Genomic DNA, 25,113 nt, shown 5'->3' with positions numbered 1-25,113 from the left:
AAGCGTTGATATTAGCCTAGCTAATCGATATGTTTCTGAGAAAAAGTCTTCTAGGTTGTTTGTAACCTACACGTTCATGATTTCAGCCACTTTCTTGCCAGTAACACAAAACACTTTCAGTTCGTTTATCAACTTTACTTTGTCAACATTGGAAAACGTGAGCAAACTCACCAACAAGTTTTATTCGAAATTTATCACAATACGCCTAAAGCATCGTAGAATCGAGTAGAATTTAAAAAAAAATCTGTTTATTAAGATCAGCAGAGCGTTCGTCCAATTCAGAGATAATACGATCGATTATTGAGATGTACGTTTGAAGTACTGTTTGAACTGTTTTTCAGGGGCCTCCCTTAGCCTTGCGGTAAGATGCACGACATCAAAGCAAGATCATGCTGAAGGTGGCTGGGTTCGATTATCGGTCCCAGTGTAGGAAATTTTCTGATTGTAAATTATCTCGACTTCCCTGGGCATAAAAGTATTATCTTCTTAGCCTCATGATATACAAATGCAAAAATGGTAAATTGGCTTAGAAACCTCGCGGTTAACAACTGTGGAAGTGCTTAGAGAACACTAAGCTGTGAGACGGCAATGTCGCAGTGAGGGATGTAATACCAATAAGAAGAATAAGTTGAACTGTTTTTCATCACTATCCAGCTTTCCGCGAGCGGTAATGCCCGCCAGTTTACCTGTGGGCTAGTATCTCATTTGATGTGTGTGGAGGTCAACTGCACTCGAAGTGAACCATATTGTTAATATATTTGATTAAGCGGTCTTGTTGTGTAGGGGTTATAACGCCTACCTCGAAATGAGGAGGTTGAAGGTTCGAGTCCCTTCAAGATACGTCGATTCTTTTCCCAAAATAATAACAGTTTATCCATTTCAAAAACACGCGGTGTGCATATGCATAGTCAAGATAAAATATTCAACAAAAAACTCAACCTAATTCACCGAGTGGTGATACTGCCTTTCTCGCATTTAGCCAAGACACCAACCTTATATGGCGCTTATATAGTTCGATTCCATTTTCTTGATAACTTTCAAACGCAATGGTCGATCGTTATCAAATTCAATAGTGATCAACAAGGCTTTGTCCGCTGTCGAATGCAACTTGTTGCGAGAAAATCGATTAAGAATTACTATATGAAAAATTGGCTAATGTTTTTCGGTTTTCGTGTGCACACACACACACATACACACGGACAGACAGACATTTGTTCAGTTCGACGAGCTGAGTCGATTGGTATATAACATCATGGGTCTCCGAGACTTCTATAAAAAGTTTGATTTTGGAGTGAAATGATAGCCTTTCGGTACAACTTTGTTGTACGAGAAAGGCAAAAAGAAGAAAGATTGTTTAGCAGAAAGCCATTTGGTCAAAGGCCACAAGGTCGAAAGTTGTTTGACCAAATATGTAATTTGGCCGAACAAACAATTTGGCCAGAGCACAATTGGCCGAAAATTTCGATCGGCCGAATAGTTCCTTTGGCTGAAAAAGACGGTTAGCCGAAATGCCGTTGGCCGACTGGTTTTTTAGCAGAAAAGACATTTTTGAGCCAAATGACTCTTCCTGCTTAAATACCCTCTCTACCACATGACATTTTCAGCGAAACGAACTGTAAAGGCAAACAACTTTTCTGGCCAAATTAGTTTGGACGAATGGACATTTTCAGCCAAACCAATAGCTACCTAATAAAAGTTTCGGGTAAATGGGCTTCGGCTAGATGACTTCCGGCTTAACGTGCTATCGGCCAAGTGGCATTTGAACAAATGGCTTTCCGTCAAATGACTTTCGGCCAAACGACGGGAAGGGACGTTTGGGTGGAGGCCACATGGTCAAAAGGTGTTTGGCCGAATTTATTATTCGACCGCAATCTATCTGGCCGAAAATGTCGCTTAGCCGTAATGGACATACCAATTAGAAAATTGGACATAAGGCCGAAAATATCGTTCGACCGAATTAGATATATGGTCGAAAAAGTTGTTTGGATAAATAGGTCACTTGATCAAAACTACCGTTTGCCGAAATGGTCCTGTGGCCGAAACGGCCGTTTGGCAGAAAGGTTATTATTATTATTGTGTCTTTATTTATTGGCTCGTCTCTCTGATCTGGCAGAAAGGTAATTTGACCAAACGGGTCGACATTTTTGACCATGACACCCCTTCAGCAAATGACTCATTCGGACAAATGGCCATTTCTGTCAAAAGATAATTTCAGTCGAACGGCATATTCGGCCACATGACTTATTCGGTCAAATGACCTGTCAATGTTAACCTGTTAACGAACGTTCATTTCGGCTCGACGACTTTAGGCTAAACGCGTAGTTTGGCCTAAGGTACACCGGGGCAAGTTGAAACGGTTTTTTTCGAAGTTGAACTTTGAAATGCTGTAAAAAAACACCCTTTGATAAATTTTGAATCCGTTTGCGGTGTTTGCTGGTTTGGCTCAAAGATTATGCATAAAAATAAGCAACCTTACCAAACTTTTTTTATAAATGTTGTGTATACTGAAATCATTTTTTATATGCATTGTTTCAACTTGCCCCACATATCGGGGCAAGTTGAAATACTGCGCTATATACAGACATAACCTAATTTTGCCGTATTTAATACAAAATATATGTACTCAGATACTCAGTCTCAAAATGCACGAGGTTCTGAAGGTGACTATACTGCCAGGATTCGCATAAGAGTCCCATGTAAGTTTTTGACGCTTTTGATTTTCTTTCAGAAATTAGCTCAAAATTGTCTACTGTTTAAGAAAAACTGATAAATAGTATGCTTTGTTTTAAAAATTTGAAAATCAAATCCCACTCGTTTTGCCTCATCTTGATATTTACTTTCATAAAAGTCACTTTCCAGATGTTGATACTCTTTTACAAAACCAATCAACCTAAATATGGTCCATTCAATTTTCCTACAGCAATATATACAGATAAAGAATACAGTAATATTCCAATTTCATCACCCCTTGGAGATAAAATAGGACATGTGATCAAATCGGATTTTTTAAATTTTCGATTTTTAATTCATTTCACAAATAAAGTCTATCCACGTTGAATTTTGGATACCCTTCTCATAGCGCGATTTTTGAAAAAAAAAAAAACCACGGAGACGATCCATTTCCATGACAGCTCCATCTCTCGCTACATGTGCTGCCTTCATCATGGTTTAGCTCTCGTCCACGAGACGAGCTAGCCTCGGGTTGAAAATCTCGGTAGTAAAGAATAAAAAAAAGCTTTCGTACAAATTGATGAAATGGCGATAAATTATTTGAACATTATCTAAGAGTCCAAAATTTAACATGGACAGACTTTATGAATCAGTTTGTGTCAGTGAGTAAAAAAAATCGGGTCAACACTGTATAATGTCAAATTCTGTTGTTTAATCTTTAGATTTTTTTTTGTTTTCCTCCATGTAAAAAAAGTTTGAAAAATTCAACGGCAAATTACACAAGTCAGAAAAAAACTGACATGAGACTCTTATGCGAATAAGGTCAGTATACAACAAAGTCACAAACGTAATTTTCAGGGACCACTCTCCACTACGAGGAGAAGTAGATTAAGAATCTCAAAACTAGACTATGCAGTTTAACCATGACCCCTTTTCATCCTATTTTTTAGTAAAGACTGTATTAATGACGGGATGGGTGGAAATTTATTAAATTTATTTTCAGAAGTTTGGACTTTTTTATAAATTTATGTTCTCCGAATGTATTTACGGATCATGTTGAATTCTTTAAAAAATATTACTTTTTATTTCGATGGCGAATTTTGAAGCGTTGTTTCAACTTGCCCCGCACAAGTTTTATTTGCCCCGGATGGGTTAAAAATGCGGAGCAATTTCAAACGACCATATTCCAAAAATTAAAGCGAGTCTTCCATGGATTTTTTATAATCATTATGCTTATTCAACATTGAATGATTGCCTACCATACAAATTTGATGAAAAAAACTAAAAAAACATTTTGAGACCTGTTTTATGGGCACTTCAAATAGTTGGTTTGGATTTTGAAAAGGGCGAAAAATAAACAATGGCAGGGATTGCTTCTAGTAGCTGCAATCTTCCGGGAATGGCAGTCAGAAGGTGCGCTTAAGGGAGTAGTTGGTTGAAAAAAATAATCAGGACATTCGGCCATTTCAGATATAAATTACAGCTTACGTTTCAACTTACCCCGCATTTCAACTTGCCCCGGTGTACCTTAATGGGTTTCCGCCGATTTTTTTTTCTTTTTCCTATTTAATAATTTCCCATGGAATTGCAAAAAAAAATCGTCAGGACAACAAAAACTCTGAAAAAAATCTTGTTCAAATACCGAAATGTTTTCCGTAAAAATTTTAGAATTTCACGTAGAAATTCTGAGTTTTTAGTGGGATATCCAAAAAACTCCACGTGGAAATTCTGAAGACTTTTCCACATGAATTTAAAGAAAAGGCGTGAAATTTCGAACCATGTTCTGTTTACAAGATTTTTTTTTTGTTGAAATCCACATTTTGAATTCTGATTTTTTCCGATTCATCAAATTCTTGATAATTCTAAATAATTTCTCGTAAAAATTGTGGAGAGTTTCCGGTGAAAACTTCTTAGAGTTTCCCATGGATATTTCGAAGAATTTTCTATGTAAATTCAAAAAGAATAATCAACAGAAATTCCGAAAAACTTTTCGCGCATTTTGTAAACAATCCATAAAGAAATTAAGAACAGTTTTCCGTGGAAATTCTGAACGATGTCTCATGAAAATTCTAAAGAATTTTTCACAAAAGTGTCAAACAATTTTCTGGAAAATCCAAGTTCCCTTACAAATTCCGATAAACTCTCGTAAAAACTTTAAAAGTAGTTGCTGAAAAAATCCGAAAATAATCTCCAAACAAGTTCATAAGATTCTCCCGGTAATGTCTTAAAAATGTCCCGAAAAATCCAGAAAAAATATTTAGGAAACGAACGCAATAAAGAAAATCGCCACGCCGATTCACGTCACCGCCGACTGAAATAACCTTCGGCGTGACGCCGAAAACGCCGCCGCCGATGATTTTCGGACCGGCGCACACCTCTAGGCACTAGATTTTGCCTATTTTTTATCACAACTTTATCACTTCTAGAAGAAATGATCATCAAACTCATTACATCAAAAGAGAGGCATCACATCTAAAACTTTGTAGGAGACATCAAACATCAAAAATCAAAGGAATCAAAAACAAAAAAAAACAGTTTTGACCGCTAGCCTGTACAGAAATATCTCATAGTGTGGTAACACTGCGTTGGTCGCTTCATTCGTTTCTCGATCATGTGGCCGCCTTCTTCCTGTTGTGTGTAGGTCCCTTCCGCGGTTTGTGTGGAGGATGAAGGACCCTGATTGAGTCGTCCGACGTGACAGGAATGACTCATTCAAGGGTTTTCTTTTTACTCTCCTTCTGCGATGCAGCACGCGCTTTCTTGGACACACTCTTTAAGGAATCTGTTTTATTGCGGCTGGCAGATCACGATTATCGTTCAACGGTTCTGGGTTGGATGTGCCGGAATTGCAATAATGTTTTCAGACTTTGAATGTTTGCTGCCTTTCTCTCAGTTATGTTGTTAAACGATTTAGAAAGTATCAGTTGCATCAACATGAACAAGGTGCATTGATGGTGAGAATTTAATTTTAGCATAAAGTCATAATTTTTTTTTACATACCCAATATCTATTAATGTTGGTGAAAAGCTTTTTGAACTGTTGAATTAGTCGTATTTTGTAAATAATTACTATACTACAACAATGTTTCCTATCAATAGTTCGACTACTATTAATTAGATACCTCTAGAAAGTGGATCCAACAAGTACAAAATAATACACCAATGACCCAAAGGACAGCCGGGAAGAAAACAACTTGGCATAAAAGAAAGGGCTTGGAAATCGCGAAAACCGGTTACGGTTCACGCGCTTCGTTGTCACATGGCGGGTCGAAAAGTAAGTCTATTGACATTGAAAGCCTCATTCCGCTGGACAGATTGCGCGCTTATTGCATCTGTGTGCAGACTGCAAAAGCGCGGAGGCAGTTTCAAATGGGTCGCATCCAATGACGCACGGCCCAGACACGACGGCGAGGCGTTCGCGGCACACCGTCGTCCGTCAAGCAGTTGAATCACCCGTGCCCGACGGTTTAACGGGAAAGAGTAGGTCCCAGCCCAGCTTCGAAGGTACGAGGAGACTCGCAATTAAAGTCCCAGCCGAGTTTTTTCTGCAGTGTCCGTCGTGCATCGTCGAAAGAGAGATAGGCGGAACCGGTTCCTCTTGGAGTAGGTTTGTTTACACTCATTGGGCAGCAAGCCGATTACCCCGTCGTCGCCGCCGTCACATTTGCAATGTGCGTGTGCCTGTGCGACTTTTCCATAAATGGCAAAAGCATGCTGCTCTATCATGTCACGCGGTGTTCCCACCATAAGACAACTAGGCAGGGAGTAATGCCTCAACAAGCGGCAAACATGAGAATTGATTTTCTCTGAAAGGATGCCCAGTGAATTGTTTACCTTGAAATTACCAAGGAATCCTAATAATTGGAATTTTATCTATGTTGGGAGAGCAACAACGACTTCTCGAGTTGTTTCCTATGATCCATTATTAATATCAAGTTTTCCTTAATGAATTGGCATCATTCTACAATCGATTTCATATTCAACAGTCTCCGTTTTCGCATCTCATCCATCATCGTTCAACTTGAAAATGTCATCCACCCAAATTAAGGTTAACCTGCGTGAGTGCGGCTTTAAGTGGGCGCTTTCTGCCGGTGACCCATCCAAGAGCTGTGGACATCGTGGCGCTACGAGTTCCACGAATTCGACTCATTTTACGCTCTTTACCTCAACCACTTTTCGCTGTTCGGCTACCGTCCTTTACCCATCGTCATAACAAAGCAGCTTTCTTCCACCGCCGCCGCCGACGCCACTACCACCAGCTGTGCCAGATGGGAAGTTCTCGTTTTAATGATTCATTATAAATTAATAAGATCGTCTCGTTCAGCTCCCGGCTCATTGGCTACACATCACGGGCGGTGCTCAGTTCCACTCGTTTTGGACCTTTAAGCGTTGGGACTCGATTCGGCAGGCGCATCACCGCTGATGGTAACTGGGACTGCTAATTTTCTTAAATTTGCTCAAAGGCTGGTAACGATTAGCCGATTACCGTTTACATGGCCGTGTGATCTCAGAATTCTGATAGCATTTGGTCAATTTTGGCTGCGTTTGAAATAGCAATTAAGACCCACACAATTTCTGTAGGTTGGACCGCGATCTGTGGGTTGACCACGTTGTCGAAGAATGCATTTGTTGTTCGACTGTTCCGGCTGCTGGAGGTCTTGTCGAGGTGATACCCGTCGTGTTGTTGGAGTCACACAAATAGCGACTAATGTGAGTTGACAGACAAACAAAAGTGAGAATATGGTCGTCGTGGAGCATGAAGGTGACAATAAATTTGGTAATAAAATGCGTGAGTTACGATATTTATGATCTGATGTTTTGAAATTCAGCATCTCAATCTGCAATTATATCACAACACGACTCATAAAGGTGTCACTTACAATTGCTTAATTGAACAGTACTCTTTTTAAGCATTTCACCACGATTGCAGAACTGCTTTAATCCGATTGTTGACAAAATACGTTTACATATGAAACCCACTGCAGTAGCTGCAGCGAATCTACCGGTGTCAGGCGACTCTTAAGTACCATCGTTTCAATAACGATCGGATTAAGCCAAGTGATCGTTCCATATTGGTTGAATCACACCGTGAAATGGCTGACGCGATCAGTTCTACGACTTGTAGTGTGACTCTGATTGTGGTCCTGATGAGCATCATAAATATCGCAATCAAATAATGGGAAAACCACCTACATCTTGATTCCCATGTCTGCCAGGCATGAGGCAAGAAAGGGTATCCGCATCGTTTCGGGCGGCGCATCACGGTGCCATGATCATTACGCCTCTTGCACACGTGCTCTTCATAGCAGCAAGCAAGCGGTGGCGTTAACGACAGATTTACAGCGGCGTGCATTACAGAAAGATAGCTTTCTATGAATTCAATTTTGTTTATGAAAGATATTCCTCGGAATTTCGTAGGTAATTGATTCCATAAATAATTCAATCGCGAATCCCGTAAAAAAACCGTGGATTCCACAGGTTATTCCATTGGAAACTATAGTTTATTCCGTAGGATATTTTGTAAAAAATTAAATTGTTGGGGATGTTGGAGATTCCACAGAAAATTTAGTTGCGAATTTCATAAGAAACTGCGCATGGATTTTAAGGTGAATCGCGTTGGAATCCAATTTCAAAACTACATAATGCGTTCAGGGACACATAACCCCAAAAGCAAACGACAGACGAAGCGAAAAGCAGTTTTTCACCTTAGCTCACTTACAGCATACACGAAAAATGGTTTCCAGATGTGCTTACTTCTTCTCCAGAAGAGAATAACTTAAAAATAACACATGAATAAGAACCTATGATGTAATAACCTTGTAAGTTATTATTTTGCTATGGAATGACTAAATAGAAAGTACCAGGGTTCGTAATGCTCACTCAATCTCAGGAGCACATGATGCTCCCCACGAAAATTTTCGGGGGGACATCGCTTTTCGAGAAAGAAAAACATCCTGGAGAGTAATAACCATTTTTCGCTCACTTCGATTGCCGTCAATCATTGGTTTGCTCTTTTTCTTTCATATATTCGAGTCTTTTCGTGGCATCATAAATGTAAATGGTAATAGCTTATGGAGAACAAATAATTTAACGCTTTCATACAGGTAGCGTGGCCGTGTTTCTAGAGTAAGCGCATCCCCACAGCTATGATTGTTACTATTCTGGGTTCGAATCCCGGCGCGGGCATACAATTGTGTAATTGTTCTGCGATAATTCTCGCGAAAAGTAAGTCAGTGGTAAAATTGATGAAACGAAAAAGGATTTTTATCTAATAGGCAAGATTTTCGTTTATCTTCCAAGGTAATTCTAGTCCCGTTACGCTGGGATATGGATACTCTGAAGTAGTGCGTAACGGTGTAAATCCGGTCATATCGCCAGGCTCGGTACAACACTGAAGCTGACAATATGATGTCCCTAACCCCGAATCCCAAGGTGTCAGGCGACCCGTACCGAGGGGATAAATGGCCTGGGGGTGAAACAATTAGCCAGGCAGTTAACGGAGCCTGTAATGCTGGGTGGACACTTTTCGTGGTGCATTACGGAGTAAGATTTACCACATTGTGCTCTAGTTCTTACTATTCTTGTTAATACTTATGAGTGATGGTCGGAGGAGTATGGAACGACTATAATTTGCTTTTAGATGACCCAACTTTTCCTCTCTGGATGGAGTCAATGGAGTAAATTATAAAAACGTAACTCAATCTTAAGCTGGTTTCGAAGCCGACGACATGAATCTTCAAGCTCAAGAGCGCTGATTAATTAGGAAAGAAACGGATACGAATTTGGTGGATCTGCTGAACCCCCTAACTGGTTAGAGCTCTGTGTTAAGGTGAGATTCAGAAATGCTGAAACGCAATGAAATCAGATCTCTGTACAAAAACGAATTCGGATCTCATAAAAAGAAGCGAAAATATGTTTGAACTTCAGTACCGATGCATGGTCAAAATCAGTATTATCCCACTTATTGTTGAGCCGAAACTGATTGAGGGGCGCGCCTTTGAGAGTTGGTATAAGCCATTTCTCGAAGGGTATAAATAGCGGTACCTTAATCTAAAGAGGCCTTACATTAAGCTTGAGAAATATATGAATAAAAAACGACTACTTCATTTCTTCTCAATAGAAATGGAGCAGAAAGACATGCACTAAACAAATGACACGGGTATACTACAAAAGTTCAATGAAATGGACGCAGTGGTTCATCCCGAACGAAAAAAAGGCTAATTCTAGAGAAAAGATTGATGGATGAGAAATGATCCTCAAAATAAACAACGAAAACAGATTTTACCTTGACCCGAAAAACGCTTGCTTAGGTCTCATTGAAACGAAAAGTCGAAACCCTGGAAAGTACACATCAAGATCAAATTATGTTATTATAACAGATGCTGGGCTGCAAAATGGTGGGTTAATGTCAAGGAAGGAGCACCCAACAGAGCTCTGGTCCCCACAAGGTCGTCCGATGACAAAAGACCACCAGCTAAGGGTTGTGTACTTAGCTGATAGTGTAGCCTGGGCGCTGTTGTCCTTCTGACATCAGCTAGAGTGAGAAGGTACGCCTCGAGCGTCTGTTCACCAGGAGGTGCGGCTCAAACAGCGTCTGCCTGGTACCCAGCGGCTGATCAACGAAATGCTGTATCGCGTAAGCAATACCTAAGGTGGCAGCCCCACCAGCGCGATGTAGGTAACGCGACCCCGGTAAGGTAGCTTACTGAAGCCTCTCATATACCACGAAAAATGGAGATAGAAGAAAAAGAGAACGTTATTTTTGGCAACCGACCCGGCAACGAAATAAGGACTATGATTGGAAACTCGGTACCTGGAATGTCAGGACCCTAAATGAACCTGGACGAGTGAGCCTTCTGACTCGCGAACTGCAGAAGGTTGGAGTGAATGTGGCCGCTATTCAAGAAGTCCGATGGCCCAGATCCGGAGAACGTGAATTCCGAGCCGTGGACCGCACGACCAACACTGCATTCAAGTATAACATCTATCACATCGACAGCGGTGAAAAAGCAGAGGATGGAGTTGGTTTCGTAGTGATGGGCAAGCAGACGAAGCGAGTGATGTGCTGGAAACCCATTAGCGAACGAATCTGTGTGTTGAGGATACGGGACAAATTTTTCAATTACAGCCTAATTAACGTTTACGCACCGACAAACGATAAATCCAACGACGTGAAGGACACGCTTTATGAATATCTTGATAAACCCTATGGAGAGGACTTTTTCCGTCCCATAATCGGTAGGGAGAGCCTTCACTTCGCTACCAATGACAACGGCCTACGGCTAGTAAACTTCGCTGCTGCCAGAGGGATGGCCATCAGTAGCACCTACTTTGCACGAAAGAATATCCGAAAGCACACCAGGAGACACCCAAATGGTGAAACTTGCAACCAGATAGACCATGTTCTGGTGGATGGGCGCCATTTCTCGGATGTTATCGATGTGCGGACATTCAGAGGTCCGAACATTGACTCTGATCACTACCTCGTTGTCAGTAAAATTCGATCACGGTTGTCAACTGTATCGAACGAAAGATCACAGCGAACGATGCGTTACAATATCCAGCGATTGTCGGCGGAAGGAGTATCGGCTGAGTACCGCCAGAAGCTCGACGAACGAATATGTGCAATCAACGTTATCGACAACATCAACGATCTATGGGAGTCGATCCATGGAGCGGTGAGCACAACAGCACGAGAAGTGGTAGGCACTGCACAGAGGCGACCAAGGACGGGTTGGTTCGATGTGGAGTGTCAGAGAGTGACAGACGAGAAGAACGTTGCCAGAAGCCGGATGTTGGTGTCGGGTACCCGATCGAATAGAGATCGGTACAAGGAAGCAAGAGCAGCCGAAAAACGAACCCACCGCAGGAAGAAAAAAGAGTACGAAGAACAAGTTATTAGTGAGGCGCAGGAAAAATGGAGCAGAACGATATGCGGAGGTTTTATGAGTCTGTCAATGGCGTGCGGAGAAAGACAGCGCCATCTCCCGTCATGTGCAACGACCAACAAGGGAATTTGCTGACAGATAAAACCAAAGTGGCTGCCAGGTGGAAGCAACACTTCGAGACTTTGTTGAATAGAGGAAGTGACGGTGCATCGGTGAACAGAATAAATATTAGCGACGATGGACAAGCTGTGGAGTCGCCTACACTAGATGAGGTTAAAAAGCTGTTAAAGAGCTTAAAAACAATAAGGCTGCGGGGAAGGGCCAGTTCCCTTCTGAACTTCTCAAACATGGCAGTGAGCAGCTTTATGAAGTTCTGCACCATATTATGTCGAAAATATGGGAAGACGAGGAAATGGCTGCTAGCTGGTTGGAAAGGGCACAGACTGGAGTGCGCCAATTACCGAAGAATAACCCTCCTTAATTCGGCGTACAAAATTATGTCCCGAATTCTGTTCAACAGATTGAGACCGCTTGAAGAGTCCTCCGTCGGCGAATACCAAGCAGGTTTTCGTGATGGCCGATCAATGACGGATCAAATGTTTACCCTAAGACAAATCCTTGATAAATTCCGGGAGTACAACTTGCAGACACATTATCTGTTTATTGATTTCGAGGCGGCGTACGATTCGGTGAAACGAAATGAATTATGGCAAATTATGCTTGAACATGGTTTTCCAACGAAACTGATACGGCTGATTCGTATAACGTTGGACGGATCGAAATCAAGTGTAAGGGTTGCGGATTAAATATCGACGTCATTTGTTACCTTAGATGGATTAAAGCAGGGTGATGCACTCTCGAATCTACTGTTCAATATAGCGCTCGAGGGAGCGATTAGGAGAGCTGGTGTGCAAAGAAGCGGTACCATTATCACAAGATCGCATATGCTCCTGGGATTTGCGGATGATATCGATATTATCGGGATTAATTGCCGTGCCGTGGAAGAGGCTTTTGTGCCTTTTAAGAGGGAGACAGCGAGGATTGGCCTCACGATCAATACCAGCAAAACGAAATACATGGTCGCTGGCAATCAACGTGGGTTCATTAGTGCTAGTGGTAACGAAATGGTGCTGGATGGTGAAAAATTTGAAGTGGTGGAAGAATTTGTGTATCTTAGAACATTAGTGACGTGCGATAATGATGTTACCCGCGAGGTGAAAAGGCGTATTGCAGCTGAAAATAAGGCTTATTACGGACTTCGTAACCAGCTTAAGTCCCGTAGTCTGCAAACGAAAACAAAACTCGCGCTGTATACTACTCTGATTCTTCCGGTGGTTTTATACGGCCATGAGACATGGACGTTAAAGGAGGCTGATCGGAGAGCTCTCGGAGTGTTTTAGCGTAAGGTGCTGCGGACAATACTCGGCGGTAAACAGGAGAACGGTATCTGGCGGCGTCGCATGAATCACGAATTGTACCAGGTGTATAAAAGGCTGGATATTATTAAGCTTATACAACACGGAAGACTACGGTGGGCTGGTAACGTTGTTCGTATGCCGGAAGAACGTCAGGCGAAGATAATATTTAGTAGAGAACCCGGAATGGGCCGCAGGCTTCGTGGAAGGCCGCGTACACGATGGCTTTTTGTAGTTGAAGAGGACCTGACAGCGCTCAATGTTCAGGGCGACTGGAAGCGATTAGCCCAGGATCGAGTCCAGTGGAGAAGGATACTCCATTCGGCGTAGGTTAATCGAAGAGCTGTAGCCCATTAAGTATCAAGTAAGTATCTGGCAGACAGGCCAGATATAATTAAAAGATTATCTCCTCTCTTTATTTATCAACTCCTTTGATTTATCAACTCCTTTCGGCTTATACCGGACAGATGCAACCATTTAAAAAATGCGTTATACCTCCCTTCGTCTTATACCGGGCCGATGTATCCATTTAGATAATGCGTTACCCCCCCCATTCGCCTTAGACCGGGCAGACACGTTCTTTTAAAAACAGCATTAACAGCTCCTTTCGCCTTATACCGGGCAGATGTATCCATTTAGAGAATTCGTTACCCTTTCCTTCGCCTTATACCGGGCAGACACGTTTTTATAAAATGGCATTAGCCTTATACCGGGCATATGCATCCATTTAAAGAAGGCGTTACTAATCCCTTCGCCTTATACCGGGCAGACGAGTTCTAAACAAAAAAAACCATTATCAACTGCTTTCACCTTACACCGGGCAGACGCATCCATTTTAAGGACCCTATCCCTCCCTTCGCTTTATACCGGGAAGACCCGTTCTTTTATAGAAGACATTATCAACTCCTTTCGCTTTATACCGGCAAATGTAGTCGGGTTTCGGGTTTTGAAACCCGAATCGAACCCGAACCCAACGGGTTTGCTTCGGGTTTGATAAAAAAATTATTCCGGGTTCGGGTCCGAGTTTGAAGGAAATTTACAAATCGGGTTCGGGTTTGCAAAATGCGACACATTCATTCAAAGTAGGCATTATCTTTTCCCTTTGCTGTATACCTGGCAGATGCGTTAATTCATAGAACTTCTTAGAAGGGACTACCTCCTTGATAGAACTTGATAGAAGGGACTACTTCCTTTCTTTTCTTTATACCGAGCAAATGTGTCAATTTCAAGAAGCCATTGTTTCCTCACTTTACGTTATACCGACCGGATGCGATCATTCAAAGAAAGCATTACCTTCTTTCATTATTTGAATCACAATCCAAAAGAATTTAACCCGGATTGCATGTAATTAAGCAGAATTCGGTTAATATTTCAATGATAATTATTCTAACTGAATTCCGCGTAATGATTTTCGGTGAAAAGGTACATTCCGCGGAATGTCGTTCGGAAAAAAGGTGCATTCCGCGAAATGTGTTTCGGAGATTCGATACATTCCGCGAAATGTTTTTCGGCGAAATAGTATACAACCGCAGGACATGTTGCAAGAATGTCGAACAGCAACCTTGCAAAGATGGTGTTCGCTTCCGATCTGGCAGGTACGAAACGGCGAGGAGCGTAGCGAGCGAGATGGGCAGACCAGGTACAAAACGACTTGTCAAGCGGGGGGCACAGATTGTGAAATGCGGCCTTGAACCGTCAAATTGTTGATTCAGTGTTATCCGCTTTTTATCTTTATTTAAGTGATTTTTTAATTTTAAAATTAAGTCCATCACTAGGATGAAAGGGAGCTTCAAGAGCTCCCTTTGCGGGCCAACCTTGGGTCCCGCCAATGTTGTTCAGTAGGGGCTGAGAGTTATCTGTTATTTGTTGGTGTAAACTAAATAAATGAATGACATATATTCGAAAACATAAATTTATAAAAAAAATCCAAACTTCAAAAAACATTACTAAATTTCCGTCCATCCGATCCCTTCATGAATGCACCCCTCTTACAATCTCCACCAAAGAATGGGAAGGTGTAATGTTTAAACTGCATGGTCTTGTTTGATTCTTAATCTACTTTTCCTCGAAGTGAGAATTTGGTCTTAAAAAAGGAGCATGTAAACATTTTGATAGCTCTACCATTTACTTCCCCAGCCCTCTATTTCTCCAACCGAGGAGTTTGTGAAAGATCTTCTTCTTCTTATTGGCATTACATCCCCACACTGGGACAGAGCCTCCTCGCAGCTTAGTGTTCATTAAGTACTTCCACAGTTATTAACTGCGAGGTTTCTAAGCCAGGTTACCATTTTTGCATTCGTATATCATGAGGCTAGCACGATGATACTTTTATGCCCAGGGAAGTCGAGGCAATTTCCAATCCGAAAATTGCCTAGGCCGGCACTGGGAATCGAACCCAGCCACCCTCAGCATGGTCTTGCTTTGTAGACGCGCGTCTTACCGCACGGCTAATGAGGGCCACAACCAAAGATACGCTGAGAGATACGCTGGTTAATTTATGTGAATTTATGAAAAAGCCACAACCAATTTATCAAGCGCACAATTCTAGTGAACCAAGTAATGGACCATCGTGAAAAGTAATCCGGTCACTAGAAGGAGGTAATGAATTTTATAAATTTTCAGCATAGTGCGTTCTCTAGAATTTGGTCCGTAAAAATTATCCTCGATATGCGGAGCAAGTTGAAATGATGTATGTAAAAAAATAATCAAGCGCACAATTCAAGTGATCCAGAAAAATGAATCACTCTTAAAAGTAATCCAAGTGGAAACCAGTAGAATGTTTACCAATCGGATAACTTATATTAGCATAGAGCGTAGTCTGGTCCTCCATAGTTTTGTTCCTGAAATGATGTTTGTGTTGTACACTGTCCCTATTCGCACAAGAGTCTTATGTTAATTGTCTCCGGCTTAAGTAATTTGTCGTTGAACTTTTCAGACTCGTTTCACATAGAGAAATTAGAGAAAGTCCAATGCATAAAAAAAGCAATCTTTCTAAAAAATTCAGATAATATTCTTTATCTGTATACGTTGCTATAGGATGTATACAACATTAAATAGACCACAATTAGTTTTTTTTTTGTGGAAAAGAGTATCAAAATCCCGAATGTGACTGTAATGTGAAAATGGGACAACACAAATGGGTTTTGATTTTCAAATTTCAGAACTAACCCTACTATTTTATAAGTTTTCCGTAACAGGAGACAAACAGACAAATTTCTGAATAAAAATCAAAATCGTCATAAATTGGCATGGGACTCTTATGCGAATCTAGGCAGTATAGTCACCTTAACAACGTTGTGCATCTTGACACACACCTAACTTTTCGCAGCTCCTAAGCGCATTTTTCGGTAATTTTTGTTATAGAATGCGTTTAAATTGAATTTCGAAATATAATTACGACTTGTCTGCACAATATACATGTTATTATGACAGTGCATGCATTTTGTCGCTATTAAACGACACATTTTAATAGTTGTTTAATTTTGTAATGAAAACAGTGAAAATGACCAAAATGGCGTGTTCTTAGCACAAATGACAAGTGACGGTCTACCCGAAAATCTGTATTTTTTTTTTTTTTTACATTCGGTGACAACTGATTACACATGGATTCAATAATTATAATATTGTTGATACCATCTCATTAAGTTTAAATTTATTATTTGTTGGTGCGTGCACGGTACTCATATTTCGATTTGTTTTGTTTTTAATACGGTAATATTAGCGTATATCTGTCTATAGCAGTGTTATTGTTGAGTTGGAACGAAACATAAAAAATAATGATCGTATTCAACATGTTGAGTAAGGTTGCTTATTTTCATTCTTTGGTCCGAACTAGCAAACATACCATTTTTTGCGTCACGTAATTTCTACACGAAGTCTACATATCTGAAGGCGGTAGGTGGAATTCGGAGATATAATTCTGCAGGAAGTTATCTTTAAAACAACCATTACGCTATAATTCCCAAAATAATTTGATCGAGTGGAGTGAATCTAATCAAATGAATTCACCCTTCTGAAATTGTTTTAATCTTGAAGAAATCATCAACATACGCTCTGGATGCGTGTATTGCTCAAAATTTGATAAGCCTTCGACTTCAAGATAAATAGTGCCAGTTAAAATTTGAATTAATCAAAATCAAAACGACGATTTCACATTGCATAACCCTCACAGACCTCCCATACTACGCCCACGTCGCGAACCTTTTGTCGTATGTCATCAGTCGTAGATTCCCTTTGGCACCCGACAACAAACGTCAGCAGGATTGGCAATGTAAACATCTCCTCGTTTTCGCTGCTATCGTCGCGCTGTCTTCGTCTTAGACTCTTCGCTAACGTTGGGGTAGGTCTTGCCGTGGATCTTCGCCCCGCATTTCCATTTCAGTGAATAATCATGAATGGGGAGATAATCTCGTATACGTTTCCTTTTGCTTTCATCATCATCATCGTCGTCGTCGTCGTCGTTGGCGGCGGCGTCATCGTTATTATATTCAACGTTCTTTCATGTGAGATCATTACGACCAAACCATAAGCTCCACACGGCGCTGAACCTGAGGATGATTCAAAAGGGTGCGCGCACACAGAAAACCAATTCAGGAACAATCCAGACGATTGTAATTGCTCTTCAGGAATCGTTTTCGCTTGTTAATGCGTGCTCTTATGGTTGGCTCATTAAAATAAACGACCCGGCGAAGTTGTGCACTTTGTTTCCGATAGATTTATCCACCGCTTTCATGCATTTTATTGCTGGTTTTTCTCGCACTTCCTTCCAGGGGAAATGAGCCTTGGGACAATTCAGAATAATGATTTATAGCTTCATTGTAGGAGCTGACTACATATGCTACTGACCTTTCCAGTCATAGAATAATCTACAACACTGGCTCTAACCATTAGATATCGTTGACCTTTCGAAATTTTCATCGTTCCAGCGTAATCGATTAGTGACGGTTAAACCTCGATCAATGCAGATACAAGATTTTGCTAGTGGCTACCCCTCAGTGCACTGCATATTTCCGCGGTTTGATAAACCAAAGGAGCGATTACGCCCTCTCGCTACTGTATCTGCGGGGTGTAAACAATTTCGACATTCACGTCGTTCCTCGCCCAAGTCAACCTGACGAACTCATTTTAAAATCCAATTAGCTTACCATGGTCTGATTTATAAAACTCATTATCCCGTAGCGCCGTTCCCGGTCCTAAAAGCTTCGCAGCCTTTCACTGACGTGGTGAGGTGAGGCTACCGGCGACGAAGGTGGATAAAGAGCGTAAAATCTTAGCCTACCACACGGTGAGCACAATTAAATCATAAATCTGGTCGCTGATGGATCCTAATTCATCAAATTGATCCCACATTCGTTGGCTCATCATTCCGGAATGAAGAGATGCATTCCAAATGAAGCTGTCAAATTGTGTTTGCATCATCAGGGTTTTGCATTTTTGTCTCGATGAACAGAGAAGCGGAAAGAAACAATCAATCATCGCCCAGGGTACGCGTCTCATCGATCTCAGTTCATTGTTTTCACAAAACATTTTGAATTGTCGGTCAACACCGGGTGGCTGCCAGGCGCAACATGTGATTCCGTTAGGTTCGCGCACTTCCAGAGGGAAAACCTTACCGAAGGCAGCCCGGCGGTCTCGATTGAGTTCGAAAGCGGTGCTCCTTTGATATGCTGATTACACGCTTGTCCATGTACGCGGTCGGTGTGTCTTTCCAAGTGATGCGAATCTGGGTGGGAGGGAGGTGTTTCCTTTCTACTGATCTGGTGGAACGCCTTTTATTTCAACCTTTTCTTCATTTTTTACTTCGATGCGAAATTCAAGTCGGACATGTGTTGAAGTTGAAATGCGAAATTAATTATGAAAAAGGTAGACTGTTATTACCACGGGGACCCGACCTGAGAAAATTGTACCGGGAACGTGCAACGCAAACGATAGAATTCGATTGGTTTTTAATCTAATTTATCCCGATCATAGTTATTTTCCTACCCAATCTATGGAATACGCTTTATCGTTTCGTTAGGCATATGAGTGGATGATATCATGCAGGAGAGAGTAGATTGGAAAAGCTTTCTTCATTATAGTTCATCGCACAATGCCTGAACGGTCTGCGTTAAAATTTTATACGATTTTATGTACTCCAGCTGAATAAATTGTATTTTGTGCAATATTTGAAAAAAAAAATGGAGGTCCTTCATAGCTTAGTAGAGAAAGCACCTGTCTAGCGTACTGGTTTCGTGGGATCAAATCCCACCGACGGAAGTGGTTACCCTCCAATACATTTAACGAATTAAATCTGTCACATGTTGTGCGTAGGGGTAGCGGGGGTAAAGTGAACAGGCGGGGTAAAGTGGGTAACGGCTTGTTTATCCCCTATTTATGGATTTATCGTATAATTTTCCATGCTACACCATAAATTAAGCATTTCATGCTCTCCGAGCTATTTCAAATCATGAAATATCTATTTAACAGCTAGATTTTAGCAAAATTCTGCGCGCTTTCGCAAAATGCTAGTTTGATGTAATTTCGGCACTGTTGCATTTAAGCCATGAAAACTCGGTGTTAGTAGTTCTAAACCAAAATATCGTTCACATCGTTCATTTTGCTTGTTATGAAGCATGGTTGATGTAAGATAGTTTTTTAACTTTTTTCTTAGTTTATGTGATATTTGAAAAACATGTAGCTATGGAGGTAAATTGGTCATGTCGCCTGGGGGTAAAGTGAGCAATGTTCTTACAGAGAAATGGAGATAAATTAGCTCAAATTTCAACCTTAATCGGTTCGGTTGATAGTGGGATAATCAATCAGGGGGTCTGGTCATTTACGCTCCACATACACATTTTTGTACAATTTCTTTATTCCTGAGCGAATATTTACATACAACGCACCTCGCTCATTGAAACATCCATATCTCAGATGTTTGTCATCCGATCTGTGATATCCATATATCAATCAACTCAATAAAAGCTCTAGTTTCTGTAAAAGAGTATAGCAAGGGCCATCATTTCATTCATTTTAATAATATAGGCGCACAAAATCTAGCATTTTTGACATGCCCTCAAATAACCCGGAATTTCTCCTGCGGCCAGAATATGATTTTTATCCCATTTTTTCAAAACTAGATGAATTTCCTGCCGAACCATGCCAAAATCAAAGGAACCTGATAATATTACACTGAGCAATGGTCAATTGAATATTTAAAAAAATACCGCCCTATCATTTTGATCAAGCCCGGTACGTCTGCTTGTCTGTGATAAAACGAAGGGTTTATACCTTTCAGGTAACATTTTGAATATTATTGAGAATATGTATTTGGTTTAAAATATTTTGATCGACTTATTTGCTTTATTTACAATATTGTTCACTTTACCCCACCGCCTGACCATTTTACCCCGCCCAAAACAAAATTGAACTATTTTGGACTAATTTTAAATGATCAAAATAACATATTTAAATATTTTTCAATTATTTTTTTTTTTACCCCCTCAGATATAGTAATCAGAATAATCCACCTAGCGGTGATGGTGCCGTTCTCGTGTTTTATAAAATGTAACGAGAAAAGCTCAGGAGAGAGGTAAAAATTACGTTTTACGTTTTACACACAGACAGCCATCTGCTCAAATCGTCGTGTATTATAGGTAACAGAAACTGCTATGGTACATGTGTGCTGCTCGGGTGAGAACATTTCTGCATCTCCACGATAGTCACGGGAAAAAACTGCAACGGATAGCGAATTGTGAGGCACAAATGCTTTTCAACCTCTCAGTATTCATAAAAGTCGGGTACATTTCGATTTCCATTGAATCATTTTTATTATTGTATAAATTCACCGAAACTAATTTGCAATGTCGAAACACTCAGCATGATTATTTCAGATTATTGTTGAGATTTTCAAAAAGTACAATTTTTGCTGAGAAATACAAAAAAAAACAACTAAAGCGGTCAGCAATATTTCTCCTGTCCTTATCTGCAGAGGACAAAGACAATGTTGCATTTAATTTTATATGCAACAAATATGTTTTTATCATAACAACATGAACTTTTTATATCAACTAGCTGACCCGTTGAACTTCGTCTCGCCCAAAATTAATTGCGACGAAAACATATTTAGAAGGGGCGCAGAGGATTAATTCTCACTGAGACCGGGCCACTATTTGCACGAGGTTCTTAAAAATGCCTAAATTCATATTCATTCGAAAGCTTTCGGCGAGTATATTAAGGATCCGAGTTAAATTATTTAGAAAGATGAACCCCTCATTAGTTATACACGAAGTAATTTTAATGGATCCCTAGATTTTTGTCAATTTTTGACTCACCAAAACTGTCATAACTCCAACATTTCTCAAAAACATACACCTGACATTTTTGAACACAATGCACAATATAACCTAAGCTTTCCATCGATGTAATAATATTCAAAATCGGTGGTTGCGAACCTGGCGGAAAAATAGTTTTCAAAAAGAAATCCAAGACGGTGGCCAAATTCAATGAGGCTACTCCCATTTTTTTCCCATAGTTTTCCTCTTTCTAACGACGATATGCTGTCTCTAAGATCGGTTGAGAAATATTGGAGTTATGACAGTTTTGATGAGTCAAGAATTGACAAAAATCGAGGGGTCCATAAACGTAATTTTGTGTATAACTATCGAGGGGTCTATATTTTTGAGAATTTAACTCGGATCCTTAATATACTCGCCAAAAGCTTTCGAATGAACATAAATTTAGGAATTTTTAAGAACCTCGTGCAAATAGTGGCCCGGTCTCAGCGAGAATTACTCAGAGTAAACGTCAAAACTTCTGTTTTTTCACATGCCAAATTCGGTTCCATTTGTTTGATTAGTTCTCAAGTTTTGCGGAAATATGGGAAGTGGGAAGGGGTCTCGAAACATATCTTGTCATCAAAAACCTTCACATACTACATTTGATTCCATTTGCTTGATTAGTTCTCGAGTTATGTGTAAATTTGTGTTTCGTTTCGTTTGTCTGGGAGCCAAGGGTCTTTAAGGTGATACAACAAAGCCACAAATCGGCCAATGTGGTGAATTTAAAATTCACCACTGTACTGATTGTATAATCACCTTAACCATCTTAAGGACCTTCCCCGCACGAAAAACCCTGTATACAATATTTCACGCCGATCGGTTCAGTAGTCTATAATAATCAAACGACAGAAATTCATTTTTATGTATATAGATTTTGTATGTGCTAAGAATTCAGAACTTGAATCAGATCAATTTACGCAATTATAAATATCAACACTTTTATACAAAAATATAAAAATAAAACAAATTTCGATCATCGCTAACGAACGTAACTTGCCTACCCGTCCACCAGGCATCAGCACAAACGATTACTATCCAAGACCAGACCCACCTATTTCAACCATAAGCATTCAAATAAAAAACTTATCGTTTTTACCCTCCTTTTCTCTTTCATTTTCCTTCCAGAGCGCACGCAACAACTGTTTGCATCATCAAGCAAAGTACCGGGTCTAACGCTTCACCTCGCAGTATAGCAACTGATTCCACCCCGAAGGAAACACTTCGCGCCACACCACCCTGGATTGGAGGTGCTCAAAACGAATCAGCAATCAGCGTAGGGCAATCGTGGAACGAAAGCGTTGCATTGGGAACCAACTGTGAAACGGCGGTCCACACAAGAAACAACTTATGAAATAATAGACCGATGTTATTTGGGAAAGATCACGTCTACTGAAATAGGCAGATAAAGGGGAGAATTGTGTTTATTGAATGTCGTTATAGATAATCGATTGCATCGATTAGGTCGATGTATAATAGCTTTTGAAGGAGACGTACAGTCTGAGCAAGAAAACCGGCTAAAGGATAACACAATAGCAATAATGAGCAGTCGATCCATAACAATTGCGGGTAAGTACGACTTCAAAAAGAACGTCCATTGGAATATTCATTATTTTTTAATTTTAGTAAAAAACGGCTACTCAGTCTTAATTTATTAAAACGAGTATGTTATTTGTCCAACGTTTCGACATCTTTTCCATGAATAAAAACCCAGAATAATCCACCTTGCGGTGGCACATAAGAGAGGTCAAAACTGCACTTTAGGGAGATAGATTCAGTTATTTTCATCAATGTGGGGGCTGGTTGGCTTCCATCGTCCGCTGAACTGACGTAGTCATCTCCTCCGCTGCCTTGACATTCCTTGCCTGTACTCTCAGCGCCACTCAAATGTTCCTCGTAGTGCTGCTTCCACCTTTCGATCACCACACGATGCTCCAATCCTTATCCCTGCACATTTCGGCTCGCGGCACGAAGCCTTTGCGGGATGCGTTACGGAACGTACACACGGTCAAGCAGTTTGACCAACATTGACTCCACCTCTCGTTTGTTCCAACATCCATCAAGTTCTACCAACAGCGGCACGAACAATCAATTTATTCGACCAACAACATCACACACGAACGACCGGAGCGCTAACTTGAGCATCAACCATCAAAAAATATATGGGGGTTTGTGCAACTTCACTACAAATACTCAAACATGTTCGGCGAACCTTGACTCCACCCCCGACAACTCAAACCAAAATCAAACCGTTTTAATTTTTTCCAACCGAGCCGCCAACTGTCAAATGGTTGTTCGAACAACTTCACACACGTTCCAACAAAGCAGCAACCGAAGCGTTTTCTTGGGGGTGGAGTCAATGTTCGTCGAACTGCTTGACTGGTGTGTACGTTGCATTAAGCTTCTGATAGAACTTGCGTGTTTCTTGAGAACGGCACAGCTTTTCCATCTCCTCGCACACTGGTACCTTGCTGCAGCGCGACTGCCTGCGCTGCGTCATTCTCCTCCACAATTTGTCTGCACTTTTCGTCGAACCAATCGTTCCGTCGCCTTCTACCCACATACCCGACGTTGTTTCTCCACTGCGTCGTTAATGGCTGCTTTAACTGTATTCCAGCAGTCCTCAAGAGGGGCCCCATCGAGCTCACCCTATTCCGGCAACGCTGCCTCGAGATGCTGCGCGTATGCAGTGGCGACATTAGGTTGCACCAGTCGCTCTAGGTCGTACCGCGGCGGACGTCGGTACCAAACATTGTTGATGACGGATAGTTTTGAGCGCAGTTTAACCATCACCAGATGGTTGCCACGATATGTCCTGACGTCGATAATGTCGGAAAAGTGCCGTCCATCAATCAGAACGTGGTCGATTTGTGATTCTGTCTGCAGTGGTGATTTCCAGGTGTACCGATACGGGAGGCTGTGTTGGAAGTAGGTGCTGCGAATGGGCATATTCTTGGAGGCGAAATCAATTAGTCGTAGGCCGTTTTCGTTCGTCAGCCGGTGAGCGCTGAACTTCCCAATAGTCGGTCTAAACTCCTCCTCTTGTCCAACCTGAGCGTTCAAATGCGATCGTTCCCCGCTGCTTTTATGCCTCAAATGGCTGCTTCAAACTTCTGCAATGACGAATCCATCGGATTGTACGATAATCGCCAGAGAATCATTCGCCAGAAAACCAACCGCACACTGTGTGTGCCGGAAGGTGGAACTCTTTCTGACATTTACAGCCTTCGGTTGTTTCTAAAACTCTTTCTAAATCGGTACGCTAAATGCTGCATCGCTCAAAGGGTTTGCCTAATGTTGACCTCTTTCCCTCTCTTGTGTGTGCTAGTCAGCAAAATAACCATCAATGAATAAACTAACTTTCAAAATTCTAATGAAAATAGTGAAATTTCCCAAACAAAAGCAAAAGTTCTAATAATTTATCTCAATCTTGCAGCATCGTGTCTGCTGACGGTGCTCCTCGCGGTGGGCACAACCCAGTCACAGCAAGTCTTCCAGCAGCACCAAAACCTGGAGCAATACGACCCGAGCGCATTGCCGCAGCACACGGCCGCCGGGGAGCACATTTCCGGCCGGCGCATCAAACGGATGTACGCCATGTGCCCGCCCGGATTCAACCGCATCGGCAACGAGTGCTACTACATTTCGCGCAATAGGGAAAACTTTCTCGATGCGCACTTCGAGTGCAAGGATCGCAACAGTAAGCTGGCCGAGCCGCTGAAGTTCGACGACAAGAGCCTGCGGAAGTATCTGCTAAAGTCGAGAGGTGAGCTGATGAAAGTTTAAGGTGGTACAAAATATTTTTGTTTTGATGTAGAATTGATTGGAA

General features: G+C 41.2%; 2 protein-coding genes across 7 annotated transcripts in view; one reads left to right on the top strand and one right to left on the bottom strand.

Moving 5' to 3' along the window:
- LOC134211414 (17S U2 SnRNP complex component HTATSF1) overlaps nt 1-25,113 on the bottom strand; it is a 310,332-nt gene that overhangs the window by 149,917 nt on the left and 135,302 nt on the right. The gene's annotated exons all lie outside the window — the stretch shown is intronic.
- LOC134211417 (uncharacterized) overlaps nt 1-25,113 on the top strand; it is a 401,264-nt gene that overhangs the window by 355,804 nt on the left and 20,347 nt on the right. For all 4 annotated transcript variants that reach the window (XM_062688243.1, XM_062688240.1, XM_062688242.1 and 1 more), the window contains 2 exons: nt 22,413-22,853; nt 24,721-25,050. In XM_062688243.1, coding sequence (XP_062544227.1) covers nt 22,826-22,853; nt 24,721-25,050 — 358 coding nt within the window. In that variant the 5' untranslated portion in view covers nt 22,413-22,825. The remainder of the gene's footprint in view (nt 1-22,412; nt 22,854-24,720; nt 25,051-25,113) is intronic.

The sequence above is a fragment of the Armigeres subalbatus genome, chromosome 2, assembly GCF_024139115.2.
Source record: "Armigeres subalbatus isolate Guangzhou_Male chromosome 2, GZ_Asu_2, whole genome shotgun sequence".
NCBI classification, from domain to species: Eukaryota; Metazoa; Arthropoda; class Insecta; order Diptera; family Culicidae; genus Armigeres; species Armigeres subalbatus.
This window is presented reverse-complemented; position numbering and strand designations above follow the sequence as displayed.